Source organism: Python bivittatus, unplaced genomic scaffold, assembly GCF_059951505.1.
Source record: "Python bivittatus isolate LINGU-HERP-01145 unplaced genomic scaffold, Pbiv_v1 ctg000480_np1212, whole genome shotgun sequence".
Lineage (NCBI taxonomy): Eukaryota > Metazoa > Chordata > Lepidosauria > Squamata > Pythonidae > Python > Python bivittatus.
In genome coordinates this window covers 34,976,888-35,002,745 of record NW_028277075.1, presented here as the reverse complement: position 1 = coordinate 35,002,745, position 25,858 = coordinate 34,976,888, and the positions used below count along the sequence as shown (strand labels likewise).

Below are 25,858 nucleotides of genomic sequence, written 5' to 3'. Positions count from 1 at the left end.
TCATAGCTCTCACAGTCAGGAAATTCCTCCTTATTTTGAATTTGGATCTCCCTCTGTAAAACTTCCATCCACTGGTTCTTGTCTTAAGCTTAAGTGCTTGAAATCCATACATTTCAAATATTGGAAGAATTGCTATCATGTTTTACCTCAGTTTATCAGAATTCTCCCAATTTATATTGTTTGTGTTTGGGCCTTAATTATTCATTTTCAAAATTTCCCTACCCTCCTGAATCTTTTCTCTCTTCAGTATTTCTATACATGGAATCCTTCCAACTCTTTTCCTTAGCTTATTGAAGTCAGCTGTCTTCAAATCTGGAACACCAATCTGATTACCTTCAGTTCCCCCTGCCTGCACTATGGTGAATTCTAGAATCATGTAGCCATCCTCTCCCAAAGTTCCTAATGTCCACTTCCTCAATCATTTCTTCCCTGTTAGTATTAAATCCAGTACAGCTGACCCCCTAGTTCTTTTCCCCACTGTTTGGACAATGACATCTGCAAGGCACATCAAGAACTTGTTGGCTATCCTACTTGCTACAGAGTTTGATTCCCCATTGATGTTAAGGGAGTTGAAATCCCCCATTAGTGATATGTTTCATGGACACCTTGGGATCTGATATGTGAAGATTTCATGGATATCTTCTCCTTGGTTGGGTGACCTGTAATATATAATCACAACAATATCATTTTAAAATTATTTTTATGTTTTGTTTTTCTCTTAATTTTCACACAGATACTTTGGGCAGGATTTTCACCCTTGGTTTCATGAATTTCCATACAGGTGTAGTCATTCTTTATTATGATGCAACACACACAAACACCCTTCTTTTGGATCTGTTTCTTTTGAACAAATTATATCCCTCCAGTACCTCATTCCAATCATGAATTTCATCACAACAGGTTTCAGTAATAACAACAATGACATATTTGGTCCTTGGACCAGGATTCAAGTTCTCCCTGTTTGTTCCCCATATCCTTTGCATTGATATACAGGCATCAGAGTCCTGTATCTCCCAGGGTATTCCTGGGCATCCCTTTCTTGTTACCATTTTCTTCCTTGTAAGGTTTACTGGCTTTGGACTTACATTTGAATGTGGTTCTGGGTATTGGTCCCCCCCCTCTCCAGATTTAGTTTGAAGCTGACCAAATAATCTGAGAATAATGTCTTCTGAGTCTTTATGAAGTATAGCTTTGCCTTCCTGCCTAGCTCCTTGTAGCTTCTTGATACTTTCCAGGCTCTTTTTGGCAGTATAATTTGTTCCAACTAGAAAGGGAAGAAAGGGATAGTGATCAGTAAGTTTGATTAGTTGGTTCATGCTCTCTATTACATCCTGGATCTTTGCAACTGGGAAACAACACACATTCTTGATGTCTGCTCTGTTCCTCTCAACAACAAGTCATCTATCACTACCACACACCTTTTCCTCTTTGGGACAACCATTGGGTCCCTCAGTTCCATGGAAGTCTGAACTTCTCTCCTTCCTGTCCCTGAAACACTGGGTGAAAACCCATCACCGAAAGTCTGTGAGTCATTCTCCAGAGGGAAGACAGAAAAGGTGAATATGTTTGGAACATCATCATACTTCAGGACATACTTTACTGAACTGTAATTCCCATCATTGGCTATGTTGCCTAGGATATGTGGGAGTTGAAGTCCAACCATTTCTGGAAGGCCCATCTGTTTAATACTGTGCATGTTTAGTTAGAGGTAAGATCTCTGTTAAATGGCATTTTCTCCATTATATATATATATATATTTAGGATTATAGTTTGCAACTCTGTGTACAATTTTGTAGAAAATAAGCCACATTGTAATCAGAGAGATTTACTTAGGAGTAATATGTATAGAATTATATTCTACTGTTAATTAAATTATCAGTGGTGTGGATAAGGTAAACAGAGAAAACTTTGATTTCTCCTTCATAGCATTAGAACCAGTATAATGTAGTTAGTTAGGATTTTGGATTATGATTGAGGAGACCCCACATCAAGTTTAGTCTCAGACACAGACGCTCAGAGAGCAATTTTGGGCCAATCACTCTCACCCCAGCTGACCTCTCTGAATAGCTGTAATGGGGAAAAAATTGGAGGGAGTGTTATGTATGCTGCCTTGCACTTCTGGAGGAAATATTGGTTATAAATTTAACAAATAAATAAATGTATTTTGGAATAACATATAACAGCTAGTAAGCTGAGTTAGCTGTCTTTAAAATGGAATTAGAAAGGTTCGTGATAGATATCCTACCAATGCCTATTGGCAATTGTATTTCTGAGTACCAAAGGAGAAGAGATGTTGCTATCTTGCACTATTTGTATTTAATTTAACTGGCCACTCTGGGAAACAGAATGTTGGATTAGTAATATTCTTCATTGGAGATAACGAGTCCCTTCATAATTTCTTAAGCATGTTAGATCACAACTAGATACTGGTGGAAGTGTCTGTTTATCACTTTATTGTCATTTGCTATTATGCTCCAAATTTCCTGCTAACTTGTGTTTCAGTGTAGATTAAATAACAACCCAGTGTAAATAATAAATCATAATATTTATTGCAATACATGAAACACAAACTTATTTTTAAGGCATCTTTTTATTAGCTATTTTTCTCCATTTTATCTTCTCCCTTTAGGAACGAGAAACTATTTTTTATTGTTCCTAGCTCCTCCACGAATTTGTCTTTGGTGAAGAGCTTGATAATATAACCCTTACATGCGCTTTATGGCTTTCTCTCCTTTAAAGAATGATGCCACATTTGAGTTCTTCCTCACATCCCCTTAATCGCAGCATAAACATGCTTTGCTAATCATTTTTAGAGGACATGCTTTCATAACATAGCCTTCATTTCATCTCCAACTCCATGGAGGCAGCCTAAATTCATCCTTAGCTGTTCAGTTTTAAAGTAGTATTTACATCTTTTCTCAGCATGAGTCTTGATGTATAAATGAACTGTCATGCCTCAAACACAAACTTGGTGATGATGTGATTAGCAGTGGCTGGCATCTGCTAAGTTCCTGTTGGCCAACTGAAGCTACTGTAAACATGCCTCCTCTCCTCTGATTATTGGTTAGTGCCCTCCGTGGCCATTTTGGCTTAGGCTAGTGGAGAGCTCAGACACCTGGTTTCTGAAGAAGTTCTGCCTATATAATGCCTGATCCATACATCACAAACACAGTTCAGGCATTACTTTGAGGTAGTACTAGCTATAAATACTATTTGAATGACCTTTTCAAAGGTGTTTTACTATAGCATATGAAATTTCTAATGGTCTATGGAACGTCTTTGGATGAATTTATTATTTTGCAGGGGAAGAACTTTACTTGCAATATATCAAATTGGTAACCTAGTTTTATATCCAGAGTCAGAACTTTTAGTGTCTTCTATTGCTTACTTAGTGAATTCCAAATGCCCCACTTTAGATAAAATGGTGGGCATTAAACACATCCAGTGGCCAGTGCTGCTGATGAATTCATTTTAAAAATATTCAAATATTCTGATCATCTTTGCAAAGTTGTAATATTTTTATATTTATAGCAAAACCACAAATAAACATGACTTAGCAGAGACAGTTTATTTAGCTTTTAACAGTAACAGCAATATCTAGTACTTTTGTCTTGATGCTTTGACTTGGTAAAAGACATTATCTTCTCAAATGTTACTTACTCTCTGTTTTAATCACATGCTTGTATGTATATACTGTATGTATGGTAAATAAAACCTTAAACAGAAAACTGCCAGATGCAGAAAATTTGCTGAGAGCAAAGTCCTTTCTTTTCTTTCTCTCCAGTTCAGAATTAAGGTTGTGAAACAATTAAAGTTATGGCTAGCTGTTCTTGAGTTGGCTTACGAAAATGTACCAGGTCAGTAGAAGCAAGTTCTACAGAATGTAGAATAATAATTAGGCAATTGGAGACGTTGCTTCAACAAAAAATAGCAGATTATTTGAGCATTAAGACAGTAGCGAGTAATCCTTGGTCTGAGAGATGCAGCTGACCTCTTCAGTCCGATTATGTATTCCCCATATGGAATTGCCAAGGATCATACTGCTGAGATTTGGCACAAATTGTCGATTTTTGGTTCTGTAATTTTTTCTTTTACCAACATGCACTACACATAATCACACCCACACACACCTTTCTAGTCATCCTTGGAGCCTAAATAAACCATAATAAATATGCAGTCCCTGGCTCCAGAAAGAATATTATCCCTGCCTTGAGGATGATGCAGCTAGTTCTGTCCTGTCAGCTCTCAAAGTTTCAGGGAAGAAACCACACTTGCAGCCTCTCATTCTGGCAGTACTGGATAATGTATTTGTTCAGGCAGGATTTACTGGATATTGTTCACCAGGAATCGGAGAGTTTGAGATGGGAGCATACCTACTGATGCTTAAAGTAATTTGTTCATCTTAATGTAGAAGTGAATTTTGGATCTTCTATTTTGCCTAGTCCTGGAATTAGTGTGACAGAGAACTCAGAAACTGTGAATTGAGGGACCCAATGAGATCTGTGATAGCCTTCTCTAACCCTCGTCAATAAGCACCTATCCATACCCAGTAATCTGTCATCCATACCATTTGTACATACATTTAAATAATCATTTTGTGTGAAAAAGTTACCTGTTGATATTGTAATGGATGACTGCTCCTAACAAATTAAAATTCTCTCCCCTTGCTAGGAAGGAAGAGGGGAAAATTCTGAGGAGAGATGTTTGACAATTGAGACTTGGCTGTAAGAAGTTAGTTGTTGAGATCAGTTGGTGGTAGGTGATTATATAAAGAGGAGGATTCACATGATCCAGAGTTTAGTATTTTGCTGTGAGAGAGGAATGAAAGAGATTACTCTAGAACAGGGTCTGTTTTAGATAGGGATGTTAAGTTATATTTTGTGGCTAAATGAATATGATTTGATCTTCTGGTTTTATATGGGTTGTGACATTAAAACTCTTTTTTTCCCTCTTGTATGCTGAATTGAATTGCTCATGGTTAGTTCTGGGAGCCACTTCCTGGATACCACATCCAGTAAGATCTGGTATATAAATATAAATGTTATAAATTAAACCTGATAGTAAACCATAAAAGGAAGGGAAAGTTCCTGTTTTACTGTGGGGAAGTAAATTTAAACAGTTGGTGGCAGCTGATTCAGGAAGGGAGAAACTCCTGCTGTGAAAGAAAACCCCTTGAATACTTTTAGCTGGCAACTAAAGTTTTGTTTCTGCTTTTTTTAGTGAAAGCTACCCAAAATAATTTTGAGTTGGGCAGCAGCTAAATGTAAATAAATAAACAAATAAACAAACCAGGGATGGGTGGAATCCATAGAGAAAGGGACCATACCACTTGAGATATAGTAGGATAGGGCCCACATTATGTGAATCCCATATCTTCTTGTAGGACCACCAATTCTGGGCTGCAAAAATCAGGATTACCACCAGGTGACAGTACAATGTTAAAGTTTTGTTGCCATCTTGTCCTCTAGAGATCTGGTAACCCTGCCTTCTTGTATATTGCCCCTGATTCTGAATTAACTAATCATTCACATAAGAACTTCATTCTCAGTGATGAGTCTTCATCTTTGTCAAGATCCTTGAAAAATATTTTGTATGAGATCTCTCAGATATGTTCCTTTTAATCTGTTACAAAAGTGTGTGTTATACCTTTATTGATGTAACATGTTTTAAAGGAAAGCCTACTTTAAAAATACACTTAACTAAAACAGCTGCATAAAATGTTTGACAGTGATAGTAGCATACAGGAACATCCAGGTCTTTATGGACATTTGGAAATAATTGGGGAGGAGGGGGAGTCATCTACACATCCCATGGTATGCCAGAAGGACATGTTAATTATTTTCAATATAATAACTTACAGTGCTTTAGGTGGCAGAGATTACTATAGAAAAGGCATGATTTTTTTCTCTATTACTGATTATAAATATCAAGCAAGATAATAATTGCAACATCATCTGACACAATGCCCTATGGGCAGAAAGGCAAAATTGTAAAAATAAATAAAATGAATAGATAATTTTCCCAATGTGATGCCCTCTAGCTAAATTGGATCAAATTCCATTGTTTCTACCCAGCATGAGGAATAGCTAAACTAATAAGAAATAACAGAAGTTGAATTCCAATTAGCTAGAGAATATCAGATTGCAGAAGGCTGATGTGTTAGACTATGAAAAGGACAGAAAAGAAAATAAATATGCTTTTTTACTCTTCAGAAGTGTTGGTTTATTCATTAATTAATCAATACACTGACTAAAACCATTTATTTATTTATTATGTTTATAACTTACCATAATGTCACAGTATTCTCAATTGTTTATAGAAGTACAAGAACAATTAAAACATACATTGTTGGCATTAAAAACAAAAAGCACCTACGAGCATATAGAATAAATCAAAATCCTGGCTTCACAGTTCCAGTCCCACTCTGGAAGAGCTCCATTTTTAGGTCTTCCAGAAGGCAGTTGAAGTGAGAGCTAACCATCTCTAGCAGGAGGCCACTCCAGAGGGCCCCACTGCTGCCCAGGTTTTGCTCCTCCCTTCATCACCTGAAACTAGGAAACTACCAACTGTTTTTCCTGACAAGATCAAATTGGTTGGGCTGATTCTAATACGCCACTGCATTACTGAAAGTAACGTGATGCCAAGTCGTAAAATGCTTTAGAGGTAAAGAGTAGTACTTTCAATTGCACCCAGAGGCATATGGGAAGCCAGTGCAGGGCCCACAGCAGAAGTTTAATGTGTTTCCATCAGGAAAGGCTGGATAGTACACAGGCCACTGCACTTTTAACCAGCTGAAGCTTCCAAATCATCTTTAAAGGCAGCCCCACATAAAGCATTTTGCAGTAGTTCAAGTGAGTGGTGACAATGGCATGAGTCACTATAGGAAGGTCCTCTTGACCCAGACTGGGTACAATTAGTGTCCCAACTAAGCTGGATAAAGGCCCTCCTGGCTACAGCTTCTACCTGTTGTTCCAGCAGGACTGCAAATCCAAGAGGACTTCAAAGCTATGAATCTGCTCCTTCAGGGATAGTGCTTCCTAATTCAGAGATATCACTGAATCCATCAGAGAACCCCAATGGACAAACAGTAATTCTCCTTTAAGGTAGCTGGAAATGTCCCTTCCTGCAGTGAGGCTTTAACAATCTCCCAGATCCAGGTAGCTACCCTGCCTGTGGCTGTCCAAAGGACCCAGGAGGGGCAAGGGTCCAGGCCTCATGGCAGCAGAGGACTTCCTAGAGAACTATCTACTTCCTCAGAAGTCACAAGCCAAAACGAATCCCAAATCATGTGGCAACCTGATGTCTAGTGAACACTCTAGGATTTGCCCAGACTAGAACAAATCTGATAACTTCACTGGCAAAATGTTGTGCTAATTTGTCACACTTCATCTCCTGGGAGCTCTCAGAAAACCAAGGAGCCATCCAGAATTGGCTGACAGAAAGAGGCTGCTCAGGAGTGATTTCTTCAAGGACATGGGATATCTCATATTGCCAGCAGCGAACCAGGCCCTTGATTGATTCACCTGTCACACTGTCAAGGAAATCTCCAAGCATCCACTAGAAACCTTCCAGATACATGTGGTACTTGGGGTGGACCATCTGAATGGGTTCAGTCTACAGGAATCATAGCCAACCATCAGTCACATCTAGACCAGCAAGTGATCTAACCATGACAAAGAGGTGATGGTAATAGCCTCTATATCCAGATCACATTACAGAGATTCTGAAGTAAATACAAGGTCTATTATGTGGCCACCTGTTCATGTCAGCTCCATGATTTCCTGAGAAAAGCCCATGGTTACCATGGAGATCATGAACTTCCAGCCTTCACCATATGTGGTTTAAATCCATCACTGTTAATTGGGGGTGGGTGGGTGGGAATCAACCACCAGCTTGATGATCAGATCCAGAAACCTAGAAAAGCTCCTGATGGGCAGTCACTGATGCTGCTTGACTCCAGTCCAAACCTGCTTACTCCTTTCTCCTGACCTTCCACAAACCAAACAGTTACCTCCAGCAGCTTGGTGAATCTCTCTGCACCAAGGCCCTTCAAACCTTCATGTCCAGATTGATCCTTCCCTTACACATACCAAAACTCTTTACAAAACTTCAAATATATTCATATTTCCATTTCTCCACCCTCAATCCACTGCACCAATCACTCTGTTTGACATTGTCTTGAAAAAAACAATCCATTAATTGAGGTTTGCTTTTTGAAGCAACTCTCAGGTCTTGGGTAATTCAGGCAATCTGAGCTCATTAGCATAATTTAATCAATTTCCTTGATTTAATTAGTTTGTGTAGCCTCAGGCTACATGCCATCATCATCACCATCCTGGTTACTAGAAATCTGAACATGTTCCCTTAGCCTAGCTTCTAAGAGCAGTGCTTTCAAGCCTATTCTTACATCCACAATGTTGGAACCATGCTATTTTTAAAACCTCTGTGTTCCTCTCATGGACATCTACAAGTGGAAGAAAAATGACAACATATATGAGATGACATCATCATACAAATGCTGCAACTTACATACTTACACCAGGTGTAATTTTAAGGCTATTGTGGTTTGTTATGGACGCAACGGTTTCTAATTCCAAATTGCATTACTGCCCATGGTTAAGATGAAAATGGATTTTTTTTAAAAAAATGTGAATTACTCTGTCAAGCCTCAAAAAAAATATTCAGATAGAATGGTGTCACTTTAAGCATCTGTCACATCCTAACCCACCCACCAGTTAGTGTCATACCCTCAAAATTAGTTAGGATATGGTACTGACTGAAGCCTTACATATTTTCTACATGAAACATTTCTACTTCTAAATCTCAACAAGTGCTGTGCAAATTGATAAATGCTTATATTGGTATTGCATAGAAGTGCCAGTGCAGCATCACAAAACCTGGAGTTGCAATGCTTGCATAGCAGTTTTCCTCTAGTGTCGCAAGTAGGTAACACTATTGCAATTCCTCAGGACTGTGATGCTAGCATTTGATGATTCACATCTACACTAAAGCTGTTACAAAAGCACAAGTGTGTTTTTTAAGTATAATATAAGAACATTAAGCAGCGCCTTGTTTGGAAAACAACCAAGTATTGATGCTTGGAATTATTTACAAGACAGAAGAAAGATTGAATCAAATCCATCATCTTCTGAATTTCCAGGTAAGGATATCTGGCTATTTCTTTTGTTCTAAATAACTGCTAATCTGCATAACATCTCTGCTTTTGGTAAATTTTGCATAAGGCCACACATTTAGCAATGTATTACAACAAGCTGTAGACCCCAATCTTGGGTATCACTTGGGTTCTAGCTGATTGCGATAGTAAGCGATATGGGAAATGAGATTGTAATTCCTGTGTATTCTCATGTCTCGTGTCACTCTCTTATACAATGAAAAGGTCTCAGGTTTACTGGTTTAACATGGAAATCTATGGACCTCAACTTCACAGTATTGACATGATGCCTTTTACCAAGTCAAAGTTATCGCTACATTTTCAGCAAGCCAAAACCTCCATATTTTAGTTTAATACCAGTTACGGGTTAGCTACCTGTTACATTAAACCAACTGCCTATAGTTTGCCTTTTCTTTGAAGTGTATGAAGCTGACTTCTGTATGCTACCTAGATATTGTTTGACTTTCAATATTATCCATTATTAGGGTTCCTAAGCATTTATTCCAGTAAATGTCCTTATTGGTTATGCAACATGTGAAAAGTTTGTCCTACCTTTTTGCTTTAGCTTTTGTGTGAGGAATGTTGTAGTGTTTCCATAAATAATCATCACTCCTGATTTCTTCTTTAGGGGACAGAAGATTACTAAGAGAAAAGTCAGAAAGAACTATAGAAAGCCAAGAAGATGTGATCTACCCCCTTGAGCTCACTACATCAAAACCAGGGAAGAGCCCCTTCAAACGTAGCTTTGAAGAAGGGATATCTCAACCCCACACCAAGAAAAAGAAAATAGACCTCATCTTCAAAGATGTTCTAGAGGCTTCTCTGGAATCAACAAAGGTAGAAGAGCACAAATTCACCAAAAATTCTACTCCTTCCACTCGAAAATCCTTGAGATTCCAAGTTCAAGATGTCTCAGAAACTTGTGGGACTAGTGTTCAACACAGTTCTCCTAATCACAGTAGACACAGAAATGAGGGTGAGTGGAAGGTCCCTCATGGTTCTCCCTTCACCATGTCCAAAGAAATTGGCTTGCTGGAAGAGGAAGGTGAAGAACCCTTGACATTTAAAGTGAACAGCCCCACTGATCTGTCTCTGGTGTCAACTCAAGATGATGCCCTCGAAATCCCAACAACTTCCTTGTGTCCCAACTGCATACGGCTGAAAAAGAAGATTCGGGAATTGCAGGCTGAGCTAAATCTGCTAAGATCTGGCAAGTTAGCTGAGCCACCTCTACTACCTCCTCAGGTACCTGAGTATCAAGCATTTTCATATCCCACAGGTAAGTTACACAAAATAAAAATTCTCAGACATTATATAAGAAGATCTTACTTCACTGAGGTCTTGTGGCTGGGTTTTATGAAGCACAGTTTTCTTAATCCTGTGAGCAAACAGTTTGGGGCTGCATTTGTAATCATGAAACATCTTTCTTTTTACTGTAATCCGTTCATTTTCAATAAAAAAACATTGCAGCGAATTGGTTTGCTGTATTCTTGATACATCCCCTTGCAGAAGAAAGAATCACAGACTGTCATTTTGAATCCAGTTTAGGAAGTAATGTTTGGTTTTCTTTGTGAAATATACTGGTTCGTATATATGTGAAACATACAAAACAAAGTTTACATTTTCTGAAGAAACTTGCTGTTAACTTTGTTGACTTATGAAAGTGTGTGTTTGTTTTTGAAGAACTCTTTCACTTCCTTCCATGATATCTCATTAATTCTTGTTATGATGTGGCAGTAGCTAGAGTACTACTGAGGTTGCTTTTTACAATTGCTCAGACTTAAGCAAATTAGGATTTTAAAAAATGGACTGGTTTCAAAACATTTGTAATTCAAAATGTACCCATGTGTAGATACAGGTGAAGGGTGGTGAACTATTTGACTGTTTTATGTTGTCTTCCAGAACTTGGTCTTAAACTTTCTACAATTCTTTTTTTGGCAGCTTCAGAAAGCATCATGTCTGTCCCTACCATTATGGAAGATGATGACCAGGAAGTGGATTCAGCAGATGAATCTGTTTCGAATGAGATAATAACAGCCACAGATGAGCCCTCCAAGATGTCTGCTGTCACCAGAAGGATTCGACGCTTCAAGCAAGAATGGCTAAAAAAGTTTTGGTTTCTGCGGTACTCCCCTACGCTAAATGAAATGTGGTGTCATGTGTGTCGGCAATATACAGTACAATCTTCTCGAACTTCAGCCTTCATCATTGGCTCAAAGCAATTCAAGATCCACACTATAAAACTTCATAGCCAGAGTAATCTCCACAAGAAGTGCCTGCAGCTCTACCGGCTCAGGATGCACCCAGAGAAGACAGAAGAGATGTGTCGAAATATGACTTTGCTCTTCAATACAGCCTATCATTTAGCTATGGAAGGCCGGCCATATTGTGACTTCAGACCTCTTGCAGAACTACTGAGAAAGTGTGAACTCAAAGTGGTGGATCAGTATATGAATGAGGGAGACTGTCAAATCTTAATCCATCATATTGCTAGAGCTCTTAGAGAAGATCTCATTGAACGGGTGAGGCAGTCTCCCTTCCTCAGCATCATTTTAGATGGGCAAAGTGATGATTTACTTGCTGACACAGTTGCAGTTTATGTACAGTACATCAGCAGTGATGGACCTCCAGCAACTGAATTCCTTTCTCTCCAAGAACTGGGATTTTCTACAACAGATAGTTACGTTCAAGCATTAGATCGGGCCTTTTCATCGCTGGGAATAAGGCTGCAAGATGAAAAGCCAAGTGTTGGTTTGGGAATAGATGGTGCTAACATTACTGCCAGTCTAAGAGCTAACATATACATGACAATCAGGAAAACTCTGCCTTGGTTGCTCTGCTTACCTCTAATGGTACACAAGCCACACTTGGAAATATTGGATGCAATTAGTGGAAAAGAACTGCCGTGCCTGGAGGAGCTAGAGAACAACCTGAAACAGTTACTCAGCTTTTACCGTTATTCTCCCAGGCTGATGTGTGAGCTAAGGGTCACTGCTGCTACTCTCTGTGAAGAGACTGAGTTCTTGGGAGATATTCGAGCAGTCAAATGGATCATTGGGGAGCAAAATGTCCTCAATGCTCTCATCAAGGATTACCTGGAAGTAGTGGCCCATCTGAAAGATGTCAGTGGCCAAACACAAAGAGCAGATGCTTCTGCTATTGCCTTGGCTCTCTTGCAATTTCTTATGGACTACCAATCCATTAAGCTGATATATTTTTTGCTTGATGTAATTGCAGTACTTTCACGACTTGCCTTCATTTTTCAAGGTGAATACCTCCTTATATCACAAGTGGATGATAAAATAGAGGAGGCCATCCAAGAGATTAGCAGATTGGCAGACTCTCCTGGGGAATATCTACAGGAATTTGAGGAGAACTTCCGTGAAAGCTTTAATGGCGTTGCTGTGAAAAACCTACGGGTGGCTGAAGCCAAATTCCAGTCAATTCGAGAAAAAATATGCCAGAAGACCCAAGTGATTCTGGCTCAAAGGTTCGAACCTCGCAGTCGGGCATTTGTGAAAGCATGCCAAGTATTTGACCTTGCAGCTTGGCCAAGAAGTGCAGAAGAGCTCATGAGCTATGGCAGGGAAGACATGGTGCAAATATTTGAACATCTGGAGGCAGTGCCATCTTTTTGCACAGAAATCAGTAGAGAAGGCATAGACACCAGAGGGAGTTTGCTCATGGAATGGCGAGAACTCAAGGTGGATTATTATACCAAAAATGGCTTTAAAGATTTAATCAGTCATATTTGTAAATATAGACAGAGATTTCCTCTTTTAAATAAAATAATCCAGATCCTCAAAGTCCTTCCCACTTCCACAGCATGCTGCGAAAAGGGAAGAAATGCTCTTCAGAGAGTGCGCAAAAACAATCGTTCCCGACTTACTCTGGAACAACTCAGTGATCTTTTGACAATTGCTGTTAATGGACCACCTATTGCCAACTTTGAAGCCAAACGGGCACTAGATAGTTGGTTTGAGGAGAAATCTAGCAATAGTTATGCACTGTCTGCAGAAATGTTAAGCAGGATGTCGTCCCTGGATCAGAAACCTGTGCTGCAGAGCATGGACCATGGATCGGAATTTTACCCTGATATTTAGCAAGGAATGCCTCTTGTTTAGAGAGCTGATGATTTTTTTTTTAATCAATACTCTAAGCTTTGGTATATTACACACACGCACACACACACTCACTCAGATACACATGTATGATGTAAACTCACACTGAAAATTTAAGCTGATCTGATGGAAGCTAAGAGGAATACAGCAACATTTAATATTTACTGACATCTTCAACTGTGGCAGCTGCAATGTAGGTGGCAACCTTTCATTCTTCAGAAACATGTACTGGGGCCATAGTCTGCATTTTCAACCTGAATCAATTTATAAGCTAGACATGGCAGGCCAATGTCATCCTACTTCTCTCTATGCTTTTATGTGTATGTCTGTTTTTACCTGTCTGGTGTTTTCCTTTTGTTAGTCAGCTATTGAGCCATTTTAGCCCCTTGCTTATCATCCCTGGGATTTCTGAGCCCTGTGCACACATCTTGGAATTCCTTTCTAGCTCCTCAAGGTCATCTAGGTTAGATTGGATCCTTCTGATAATCTGGTTAACTTTCATGCTACCGTCAATTAGCCAGAATAATTTTTCTTAGCATGACACATCAGTGGGCAGTTCCGGTGTTAGGCAAATGTCCTGTGAAAATTCTACTAACAAGTCATATATCTTACAATATTGATAGCATGTTCATGTGAAAATAGCATAATTCAGATTAGGGGGATGGGGGAATGTTTTTGCATTTATATTTTTATATAGTGGGGATAAGAAAATTAATTAAAACTCTTTACTGAAAACCCAGGCTGCTGTGGAAGCTAGATAGCCAATGAGTCAAATCCTATAAGAGGATATAGACTCCAGGGCTTAAAAATATACATATGCTAATTTTATGTTATTTATACTTGGTCTTTATAATCATAAATTGATTGTGTTTTCTGTTTGTTTGTTCGTTTGTTTTTAATAAGTGAAAAACCTGCTGCCTTTCTGTGGCAGGTTATATCAATGCAAAATCCATCTTTAGTTCTTAACAAATCTCAAGGTCCTTTTACTGGTTCACATATCTTTCTTTTACTAACATTTAAAGTTCCATTGTGTGGCTAAAAGAAAAACAGAATATTGTGCATATATCTGTGAACTTCTTTCAAAGAGTGCATAGTCTAGCAGATATGTGGAATATGAGATTTGAAGCTCAAATAAGACATGCATTTGTGAAGAACTTTTTTTAGCTTAATAAATAAGGATTGTTCAGGATAAACAAACCTAAATGAGCAGAGAGTCTCTACAATGTTTGTGCCATGCTCTTCTGGTATATCATAAGGCAGTGTTGGGAGATTTTGACTGTACTAGATGATCACAGGAATAAAAAGATAATTTTGGCTGGAGGAACTACTAGGGTAGCATGTTTCCAGAGGGACTAAACTCATGCCAGTCTGCATTTTTTTCTTTTTTCTTTTTAAATACAGTAATAATGTCAGTTACACTGAACCTATCCATTTTCCTTCCCTCCATCCCCATTTTCTCTGTCTTCTTCCGGTTAGTCTTGGTGCTAAGATTTCTCTGGAACCGTTGCTGCTAGAGGATAGTTTTTCATTTATATAACTATATATTGTGTTATTTTTAAACAATATGTTTTCAGTGATAATGTAGCATGTGGTTAAAGCAGTCTCTCTCAGGACATATCTGCACCGGGATCCTTTCCAGTGTCGTTTTTGTTTGTTCAATTTTAATTTGTCTTTTGTTACTCATTGTTCCAGTAACCATCTTGGCATAGTTCTTATAAGTATGTGATTATTATTTGCAAGACTTTAAGCTTTTTTTAAAAGAATAATGTTGACATAGGGTATAAAAGAAGGGGGCCTAATGCCTTTGTGCCACCTCCTTGGATTTGCAGATCAGCTAGAGTTTTCAGGAAAACCTGGCCAGGCCATCCTCTGACAGAAGAGGGAAAAACATCTGAGGGCTTTATAATAAATGCACAACTGCTATAAGAATACTTAAAAAAAAAAAAAAAGGAGACAAAGGAGGAGCAGGGATAGGAGGTAGAAATTGGGAGTTGGAATAGAACAATCCTTTGTCCAACCTAATTGCACAAAAGTTACTACTTTGCTAAGGTGGTACCGACTTCAGTCTGGGAGGAAGAAACAGGAAGTGAACAACCAATTGAGTCAATCACAGACAGGAAAAGGCATGGAGTACAACAGATGCAGATCTACCTTTAGTCACTCCCACTGCCAAAGGTTCATGCACTGCCTTCTCATTCTATGCACTCTTTCTTTCTGTCTGCTTAACAGTGAAGCACAGAAATTTGCCTCTTGTCCATTAGTAACTTTGCAGATGACATTTTATATTGCAGTGCCGTTTCTCCAATATTATGTATTGGGTGATAACAAATGTTGAAATTGATAAAATAATGAAAGCCACATGGCTTTGACCATTTATAACACTATGAATATCAACAGAGCTACAATAATACATATATTTTTCTAAGCATTGGGACAACTCTCATGGTTCAGAAAGCATTATTATGACCAAAAGCAGCTGCATGCATAGGCAGTAAGAGAAAAGCCTTGTAGATAATAGTTCACATCTTTAAGAAAATCATTCACCCTGGTATTTGTTCATCAGTTATATTAACTCCAGTTGAACTGTTACCATTTACTGAAACAAGACATTTCTTGCTGGGTCATTTTTACTTTTACTGGTGTCAGAGTTTTAGCCTCTAGCCCAGTTACCCCCATGCAGATGATTAAAAGATCTTTTGATGCTGATTTTTGAAAGGGTTCATATAAACAAGAGAACCTTTCAGACAAGTGATTTATGTTGATAAAGACAATTCCCAGGATTTAGAAGAGGATTTGTACTTTGCAGCACTCCTTTCCTATATGTGCTGGTGTTACAATAGCATGAATATATTAAATAGAATGAATCCAACCTATAGTTTACATTAAATACAGAAATTTTCAAATACAGTTTTTTAAACATTGAATTTCCTTTCTTCTTGTCATCCTGAACCAGAAAGATTTTGCTAGAATAAGGTACTTCAAAGTTTCCTCTATGAAAGTAAGATTCTACTTTTGTAATCTTCATGTGTTCTTTGGGATAATCCCCCTTCTGTAATTGTTATTTATCTCGCCTCATTAATGAGGAAAGTGAAGATACCCATGCTTGTGCTCTGATTTTTTTTTTTTTGTCTTAATTGGTTGCAAGAGGCACAAAATTAAATTGTCTGTAGGATATGTAAAGAAGGTTCTGTGTCTAAATGGACAATAAAAGGGAGGTTTGCAATATCAGAGTGCTAAGGATAGAAAAATATTTGTGCAAGCTTTTTTTGAAATCTTCCCTTGCTAAAAAACATAGAAATTGGAAAACAATTCACTTGTATGTTTAAAATTTTGGCTGTGCTGTAACTAAATCAGGATATGATCCAAACAGCATTTTAAAATGGACTCTTCTTGGCTCCAGTAGAAAAGACAATCATGCACTTAGTTCAACCTCATTAAAATCAATGATGCTTAACTTTGCTGCATCTTACAGATGTTTTCTAGCATTGCAACATTTTAAAGTTGCTTCCTGTTCATATATAATTAATCTAATTTGGTTTTAAAAAATGAGGTTGTGTTATATTCTTTGCAATCTGACTTTTTATACTACAAAAAAGTTTTCCACAGCTGGGCTCAGGGATTGCCAGTTTTTTCCTATATTCAGAGTCCAGGTTCTCAGCATTTGGTGAAAATGTATGCAGTGTTCCATCTCTGAAGTTGTGTTACTTCCAAAATGTAACCATTAAGTATGACAGCAACATTAAACTCCTATAAGCAGGTTGCTCTCTGATGAATGATTGTTAATTATTTTGGCTAATTAAGTGGATAAAAGAGTTTCCTAAAATAAAATCCTGGCTCGGTTGAAATCAATTCTATTTCGCTGCAGCCATATGTAAGATTCAGTAGTGTAATGATAGGTAGCCCATTTGCCAAGACCTAGACCAAAACAGAGTATTCTTTTTTGTCATGTTATGATTGAAAGTATAATTATTTGGTAAATGTTCTAATGGAGAAGGATAATATAAGGCAGTGTTTCTCAACTTTGGCAATTTTAAGACAGGTGGACTTCAACTCCCAGAATTCCCCAGCCAGCATTCTGGGAGTTGAAGTCCACCTGTCTTAAAGTTGCCAAGGTTGAGAAACAGTGACATAAGGGGTTATTGATTTGTGTGATGGAACATGATATGAGGAAGGTATCTTATCTTTAACCCTAGATCATAGAAAGACCTCCAAAATAGAATTACTTGGGGGGGGGGGAGACAGGGGGCCTTTCAGTGTTCTTTTTTTCATTAAAAAGTCCATGCTCAATTATTAATCCATATAATATATCATTATCAAACTATAATAAAGAGGTTGGAAAAAAATGAAGTGAAAAATAAAGGACACTAGAGGGCATCCATGGTTAATATGTTGGTGGTTGTCTATTGCAACCGAAGAGCACAATAATGGTTATTTACTTACTGATTAAAAAAACGATAGTTGGTGTTATATAAAGTACTTTGTTTAGTTTTCCCCTGTAATGAGGGGATAAAGGGGTCAAGCTCAGAAGGATCTAGTTCTGAAATCTAAATGGATCTGGTAAGGCAAGGAGCTACTGTTGTGGGTGAGCGATCTCTTACATCTCTACATGGCAAAAAACATGCAGTATGTGATGAATAGTTTCTTTCCTATTCAGTGCCTGTGACTATCTTGACAACTGGGGTCTGATTTCAGATTTTGCGATTATCAGTCAACTCAGGCTTTTACAGGTGTGATTCCATTTGGCACAAGCATATTAAACACACATTGATATGATGTTGTATGCAACTAGCTGGTAGTGCATAAAATCTCTGTGATCATCAAGCCTAACACAGCAGTAACTATGGAAGTGAACCAAGCAACAAACTTTCTTCCAATTTCAGCAAAAGCACAATGAAGACACATGCATGTGTGATGTGAGCTTGTACTCTTAAAAAGAGCTAATTGTGCCACACTGATTTTTGTACTGATGTGCCTGTTACTTGCACTTTTTGCTAGTACTGGTTCAAAAAGACCATTTATATACTGAGACCACAGCACAAATGTGGCCACAAAGAAGTATTTCAGGTTATACAGTATTTCCACTAGTACTGTTTCTGCTAGTAAGTTAGGGTTGAACTTGCATAGCAGAGTGAAAAGGCTAATCAGAATCCTTCCTCAGTTTAACAAAGCCTCTTAAGCACTAGAAACCTAATAGTCTGTTCCATAGCCATCATAGTCTCATTCCACTAAAATCTATGCAATTCTTATCTCCCTCTGAAGGCAAGTAAAATGTATATGCATGAAACTTGGTTTATGTCTACAGTACCTATTTGTGTGAGGTGCAATCTAAAGATATCATTGGGACCTGAGCCTTGAAAATGCTCTTCTTTTGAGTGGGAATTCAGCACACTCCCCCCCCCCCCATTGCACTCATTGGGCATGCTCTAGATAAAGTCAAGCACTTTAAAATTGTATTGATTTCAATGGAAAATTGAAGAATAAGTCTTAATTACTCAATTCTCCCACTGAATTCAATGAAACAAAAGACTTCAACTTTAACTAGATTGTGCCAATACTCTATACGAGGCTTACCCATTGTAACAATCCATATACCCTACACCATGTAAGAAACAAACCCACATGCTTATATATCACTATATAAATATTCTTTCTCATTCATATGTGCACACATGCACATGGTTTGTGTGTATTTGTGGAAATATATAAAAGCAAACTTTAGAGACTGAAGTAACTGCTCTGACATAAAGGCAGGCCCTGAGTTTATGTGAGAGGAAAACAGCACTGGTGATCACTGTTCTCAGTCTTAGGCTAAGCATACCTGTATGTGTTCGTAGCCTTATATTTTGGGCTGTTTCTATTGGGATAATTATTGATTAGAGAACATTGCTGTGCCCAGGAAAGGGAATTTTTCACTAACATAATTGGCAACCTGCTAAATAAAGCTTGTGTAGCAGTACTGGGACCATCTTATAATAGATGAAAGTGAACCTTACCTCTCATTGTTACATAGAGTGTACATGTCTGTATTCTCACTTTGGCAAATATGTCTTTGATTGATTTGTGCACTTTCCCCTCTGCTTCCTTTGACTTAATGAGCTCAGACTGCCGGTTATTGCTCCCTGGTCAATAAAGCAAGATTGTTCACTAAATTTGGAATATGATCCTTGGATTTATTATGCCAAGCCAAATTCCATTGTCTTCAGTGGTACATGCTCAGGCAACTTAGGGCAAGAACCCAGCATTTATTAGCAGAGGGCAAGATGTGGGCGAGAACTGTATGGAGAAGGGATATAGCATGAAAGGAAAGCTTAAGTAGAAAGGCGGGGAATAAATAGATCAAGCTCTTGAATGGAAGGGTAAATAGGGGTGTGGGAAGTGGGTACGCACTACTTTGATGAGGCATTGTGCATCAAGGCAGAGCCACTTTGCTTCAAGAAGACTAGTTTCTGCACATACGGTACACCAGCACAGAAGGTATTTTGCATTGAACCAAGTGGCATGGTAGCACTTAGAAGTGGAGGAGCATTTTTCTTGAGTGCTTCATTAAAACCCTAACTGAAGCAAAGTACCTCTTTGAGGCTTTGCATGGCTCTGTAAACTAGGCAAATATATTTAGCTGAGGAGTCATGCTGAAGGCCTTCCTAGTACTTGCAATTGCGTTACTGTTCCTTAGCTACCTACTTCCATTCTTTTTTGGTTACTTTTCAAAGTGCAGCTAATTTCTCACTGTTTATCGAGCAAACTCAGTTGACCATTTAAATGGTTTTCAGGATGGTCAGTAGGTATGGGTCATCAGACAGAATACTGTGTCCTGAACACTGAATTAATTTAGTAATGTTGGCTTAAGGCATTATGATTGAACCACTCCAGTAACATAATGTTAATATGACTATATTCTTTTTAGTATGAATGGGAAATACGGGGCGGGGAGGGATGTTGGCAGATATGCGCCACAGATTCCTTCATTGATGTTTGTGAAACATACGCTCAGAGATTTTTGAGCTACATATCCCCTTTTCTTTGCTCAAATCTGAACAAAGCCATTTGGATTTTTGAAGCTGAAAATCCATTTCTGTTGATCAGGCAGGTATCCTAAGCATTAGTGATGTTCACAGACTCAGTTGCCACATTGAAAGAATGGGGAAATATAAGATTCCAATCGTACAGGCACTATATATTACCTTATGCAAGTTTTATTAGTAGTATTGTTAGTATTATTATTATTAGGGGCTGGAAGGGAAAATGTGGGAATCGTTTTTTCTCCACCATGTGACTGCTTGCACTGGCGTTATGCAGCTTTGATGTTGAGCGAGCTTGTGCTGAACACATCTGCTGATAAACTTTTGTTACTTTCTTGTACTATGCCACACAACTCTGGAAACTCACCTCAGTTCACCTCAGTTACAAACCTGGCTGACCTGAAACCCCAGAAGTTTCAGAACTGTACAGTATAAGCCCTTACAGGAATGGCTACCTAAAATCTTTTCCTCAGGACTGAATCTCATGGATAGTTATATTTTCATGGCTACTGGACTTTCTCCCAGCCCATCTGCTGCCATCAAAGCACTCTCACTCAACGCCAAAATCCCTCAGCATTGCACCTCTTCCCCAGCTGACTCGAGAGAGGTACATCACCCCAAACAATCGTTATGGAAATGCAACAAGGAGGTCTTCCAGATCTCTCTTATTCAGGCATTCTCACAGGCTCACTTTACAGAATCAAGGGGGTGCCACAGACCTCCTCCTGTTTGCCTTTTTTCCTCTTCCCCTCACAGGCGCAATCCCAAACTGTTTGATCATGCACATGTATAAATGAGGGGAGGGAGAAAAACAATCTAGAAATCTATTACTACATATGTATTAAAAATGTTAATATCACTCCTTTTCTGACAATGTTTAAAAATGTTATTACTTTGCAGACTATGCTTTATAGTACCTGTGTGAGAGGGGCTAGGACACTGGATACGAATAGAGCTATGTTGATATATAATAGTATGTACACGAGAACTTTCATTTTGTCATACATTATACTTGTAATGTAAGATGATTAATTAAAAAACACTTCAGTTTATTAAAGCGAGTCAGTGTATCTTTATCTTAACACATGGCTGAGGCTTATTGCGTATTAATTGTTGTTAGTGTTTAAAGCATCAGAATAGTCTTTATTGTTTTATAACATGTTCATTAAACTCTCCTTTTCATTAAAATGGAAGCAACATGCATTGGACAGAGACAGCTTCAACAGGGATTATCTGTTGTTTGCCCTTGTTGTAGATCACGGCTTCTTACTTGTGGTTTCAGTGGAAGTTCTCACTTCTATCCATCTGCTCTCCAAACTACTCATTTTTGTTCACATTTCTATCAGTTGAATGGCAAATGTGAAGTCAAACACGTTTTCTCGAGCTGTAGCACTTCCTATTTTTTGTCTCCTGCTTTCAATGTTCTTAATTTGGGGGGAAATGGAGCATAAGAGTCTTTTAAGATTTTGAAGGCTAGATCAAACTTTTCATACTGGACTGAGGATGAAGCAGGGAGAAAGAGAGCTGCTCTGTTGGGCATCTGCCAATAGTGAAGAAGGCCACAATGTTAGAGCTCACCCATTCACTAAGAATGTCACAAGTGACTATGACTAAATTGACCACTTTCTAAGAAGCTTTGACCCACATAACCTTTCCAGACATACTCTCTCTCCTCAAAAATCATCTGAAAACTTTTAACATCACCACATTTTAGCAATCTCACTCCAAACCTTGCACAGAAATACTAAACTTGCATGAAATTCCAGTGTCATTACATTAGATCTCACATAAGAATGACAAAATCTTACCAAATTTGGCAATCTAGTAAGATTTGTCATTCATACTATGTTGCCACCCCATTCATATGAGTCAGATTGACTACAAATTTTACAGTTTTGTAAGCAATTCACAAAAATAAAATCAGAATATAATCAAATGACATCACTCTCATAATAACAGCTGGAACACCAACTCCTGTTGGTAGTACTAGTGGTGTTACCATGGCTCTTTTTGTTGCAGAAAATGGGAATTCTTCAAACATAGTTTGTCTAAAGAAAAGGCATAGAAACTTGTGTTCTTGTGTAGAATGACTGTCCTTGTGTGTCTGTTTATACACACCTATGTGTGCAAATATATCTTTGAGTGATTTATTTATCAACTATGATTTAAAAACAAATACACTGCTACATGTGTATGTCCAGCAGACACGTTCCTTAAAATAAAAGTCTCTTTTGAGGCAAGCTGGACTTTATGTGACTTCAGGAATATGTTTTGCTGGTTTTTTTGAGAACATGAAAGTGGTTTTCCACTGCTGCCTTCTCAGTCTTGTTTTGATCTCCCAATGTAGACTAGAGCCTTGGGTTTTCTCATCCAAGTACTAACCAGATCTGACTCTGCTTAGCTTTTTGAGACAACCAAGGTTTAGCATAGTATGAATATTTGTACTCTTGAGTATACAAACCAGCTCTCTGTCCAGTAAGAAGCAGAACCACAAGTAATATGTATGTAACTTCTTGCTGCCCATAGGCTTCTTTTCCATTCAACAGTTCATCTATTTGATCTTCCTTCTGCTCCTCCTGCTTAGATACTGCTGTCTATACTGAAGATAAAATACAGCAGAATCTCATTTATTTGCTCTCCTCCTGTTCCAATCCTTTATTTTGTCAAAGCATTTTGCCTCCTTCTCATGAAAGTGTGACAGAAACTGTCTGTTACATTGAAACTGCTTTTTGATTGCATGCTGCTAAATCTTCCAGCTCACTCTAATTATGAGCAAATTGCTTTATGCTGAAGCTGCCTTGAAAGGCTATGTTCTCTGAAGGAATAAAAGAATCCATTCCTCCTGTTCAAAGTTGCATTGTGTCTGCCTGACGTGAAAGGCACAATGAAAAAGAAACTAGTACTGGGCTTTAATCAAGTGAGACCAGAAGCTTTTTGGTCCCCCCACCCCCTTTCAGCAGTAACAGGGCTCTGGTGATGGAAAAGAGGATATGCATATAAAAACAAAAGTATGTCTGTTCTGTAAGAAATGAATTTTCCTCATCTATTTTTATTCACACACAGGTCTATGAAACCATACAGATGTACTCTTAATAGCCCATGAGATAGAGTGATTTCTGCTGATATTTTCAAGGGAGGTGAGGAAAAATGATTTGAAGGTATGAGTTTTCTGATAATGTCAGTGACTGGTTTCCATGGAGATATTTGCCATCTTATCCATCTCCATTTTCCCACCTCCACTACATTTTCTGAAATCCCAGAAGAATCAGTGAGACAACAGTTAAAGTAAAGCAGATGCTTCCATATTTTTATATACACCTGAAATGTTTGTAAACTAAGCAGATGTCTCCCTTGATATGCTGTCATTTCAGGAATGTCATCCAATTGTCACTGATCTTTTTTTTTTTAAATTTAGAAAAAATACAAAATATGGACAAGCATCAAAACAATTAAACAGTATAATCCTTAAACTTTAAAAAAAAATGATAGAAACCAGAAAAAAGAAGGAAAAAACAAAAAACTAAATAAAAAATCTACCTTATATATTAAATGTATTAATAGTCACTGGTTTACCAATAAATATCATAGAGTACAATAGTATAATCAAATACAAAATATTATTGTAAAATATCATAAAATCTCTGCCAAAGTAGTACATATTGCTTCATTCTTTGATTAGTGGAAAATGTTGCCTTTTCCAAGATGGATAAGTTACACATTTCCAAAGCCGGTCTTTAACATCTGGAATAATACCACTTTTCCTATTTCCCAGTCTAATCCTATTAGCCACCCCCCATGCACGATACAATCATAATTCCTAATAAACAGTCAAGTTCTAAAGCTTTGGTATATAATCCAGCATCACATTAAGATCTTTAACATATAAAGGTTTTCTCATAAAACTATTTATATACATTAAAATGCCATTCCAAAAATGTACCAAATGATCATAAGACCATATCAGATGGGTCGGTGAACCCTTATATTTTGTACACCTCCCACAAAGAAAATCTGATGTCAACTGGCACTGATCGTATATAAGGCAACTCTGCCTGCCTTATGGGAATCCAAGCAAGCGATGAATACAAGGAAACAAACTCCCAGATTGTGTTAGCAGAGGGTGCCATTGTACCACCAATATTTACATGGGATTCTAAAACATCTGGGCATCGCTGAGGTGGGGGGGCAGAGACAACAACTAATTGTGGAATAAAAATGGGGATGGGGAGTAGGAAAAAGTGGCAGCTTCTTTCTGAGCCCACATACAGTTATGGAAGAGATCATGCTGTTCCCTGTATCCATGAGGTCACTGAGAAGCTTTGCTCGTGGTCGTAGAGCCAAAGGAAGGCAAGCAAGAAGATCTGGCATCTGGATTACTGTCCACTATCATGAGAAATTTATCCCAGACTTTATAACAAACCCAGCCATCCATCTCACTTTGAGTAAAGCATATATCCAAGGTTCAGGCAATCTGTTTCTGATCCCGAGCTGCACTTTTATTTTATCTTCATCCTCTGAGGGGTGCTGGGGATGTGGGCAGGGGGTGAGGGTTAAAGGGCAAAACAGAAAAGCCTCACAAACTTGGAGGGTTCATAGGGCTACAAAACTGGGGCCGCATATTCCCATGGCTGCAGGTTGCCTGGTTTTGAGGTACGAGATGTCTAAGAACGCCAGACTTTCATAGCCTGGCTTCATTTTTCCTCCCCAATGCAACTTTATGCTAAATAAGTATATGAAGGAATCACAAAACATACAATGCTCGCATGGGAGACAAATGCATGTGTAATTGTGAAACCTAGATTAGATTTTTAAGGGGCCCAGCAGAGAGTGAAGATGAGATTTTTCTTCCCTCCTCCCCCATCACACACATGGGACATACTGCAAATGTCTTTTGTGAGTTATTCTTAGGATTCAGATTTCTGATAGTCAAGCCTTAGCCAACTGTATTTTAAAATGTGATGAATCCTTTCTGAAACCTTTTGAGTTTCAGTCTTGAATAAATACTCAGTCTTCAATAAGCATATAGAATAATACTTATAATAATACATGCTGACTGGGAAATTCTGGGAGTTGAAGTCCATGTATCTTAAAGTTGCTAAGGTTGAGAAACACTGTCCAAATTAAAATGTCACCAATAGATAGCTAAATGGACTCTGCCTGAACACATCCACATGTGTGTGACTTGGAAACTACAATTCCATCAAATCAGTTCTAAAATTACATTGATTTTGTTGGGTGTGGGGGGGTTGCAGCTATAAGATACTACTGATTCACATTCAGTTTGCAGTCAGTTGTTATTCTAGGATCTTTTTCACAATAACTGTTATTATCCAGTATCCCTCAACCTATACCTGCGTATTTAATTTTTGCTTCTCTAAGCCAAGAACTTTGATTTGCCCCCGCTCAGTTTCATTCTGTTACTTCCAGCCCATTTCTCTAACCTACAAATTAATCTTAAGTGTTGTTTCCGTCTTCTAGGGTATTTAGCTATCCCACCCAGTTTTGTATCATCTTCAGATTCAGTATGTATTTCCTCTGCCTCTTCA

General features: G+C 38.2%; 1 protein-coding gene across 4 annotated transcripts in view; it reads left to right on the top strand.

The window, feature by feature from the left end:
- Positions 1–17,337, top strand: part of LOC103052596 (zinc finger protein 862) — a 59,639-nt gene extending 42,302 nt beyond the window's left edge. For 3 of the 4 annotated variants that reach the window (XM_088145736.1, XM_088145735.1, XM_088145737.1), the window contains 2 exons: positions 9,801–10,451; positions 11,114–17,337. In XM_088145736.1, coding sequence (XP_088001862.1) covers positions 9,801–10,451; positions 11,114–13,275 — 2,813 coding nt within the window. In that variant the 3' untranslated portion in view covers positions 13,276–17,337. The remainder of the gene's footprint in view (positions 1–9,800; positions 10,452–11,113) is intronic. The other variant, XM_088145738.1, reaches the window with a different exon arrangement.
- The last annotated feature ends 8,521 nt before the right edge of the window (positions 17,338–25,858 follow it).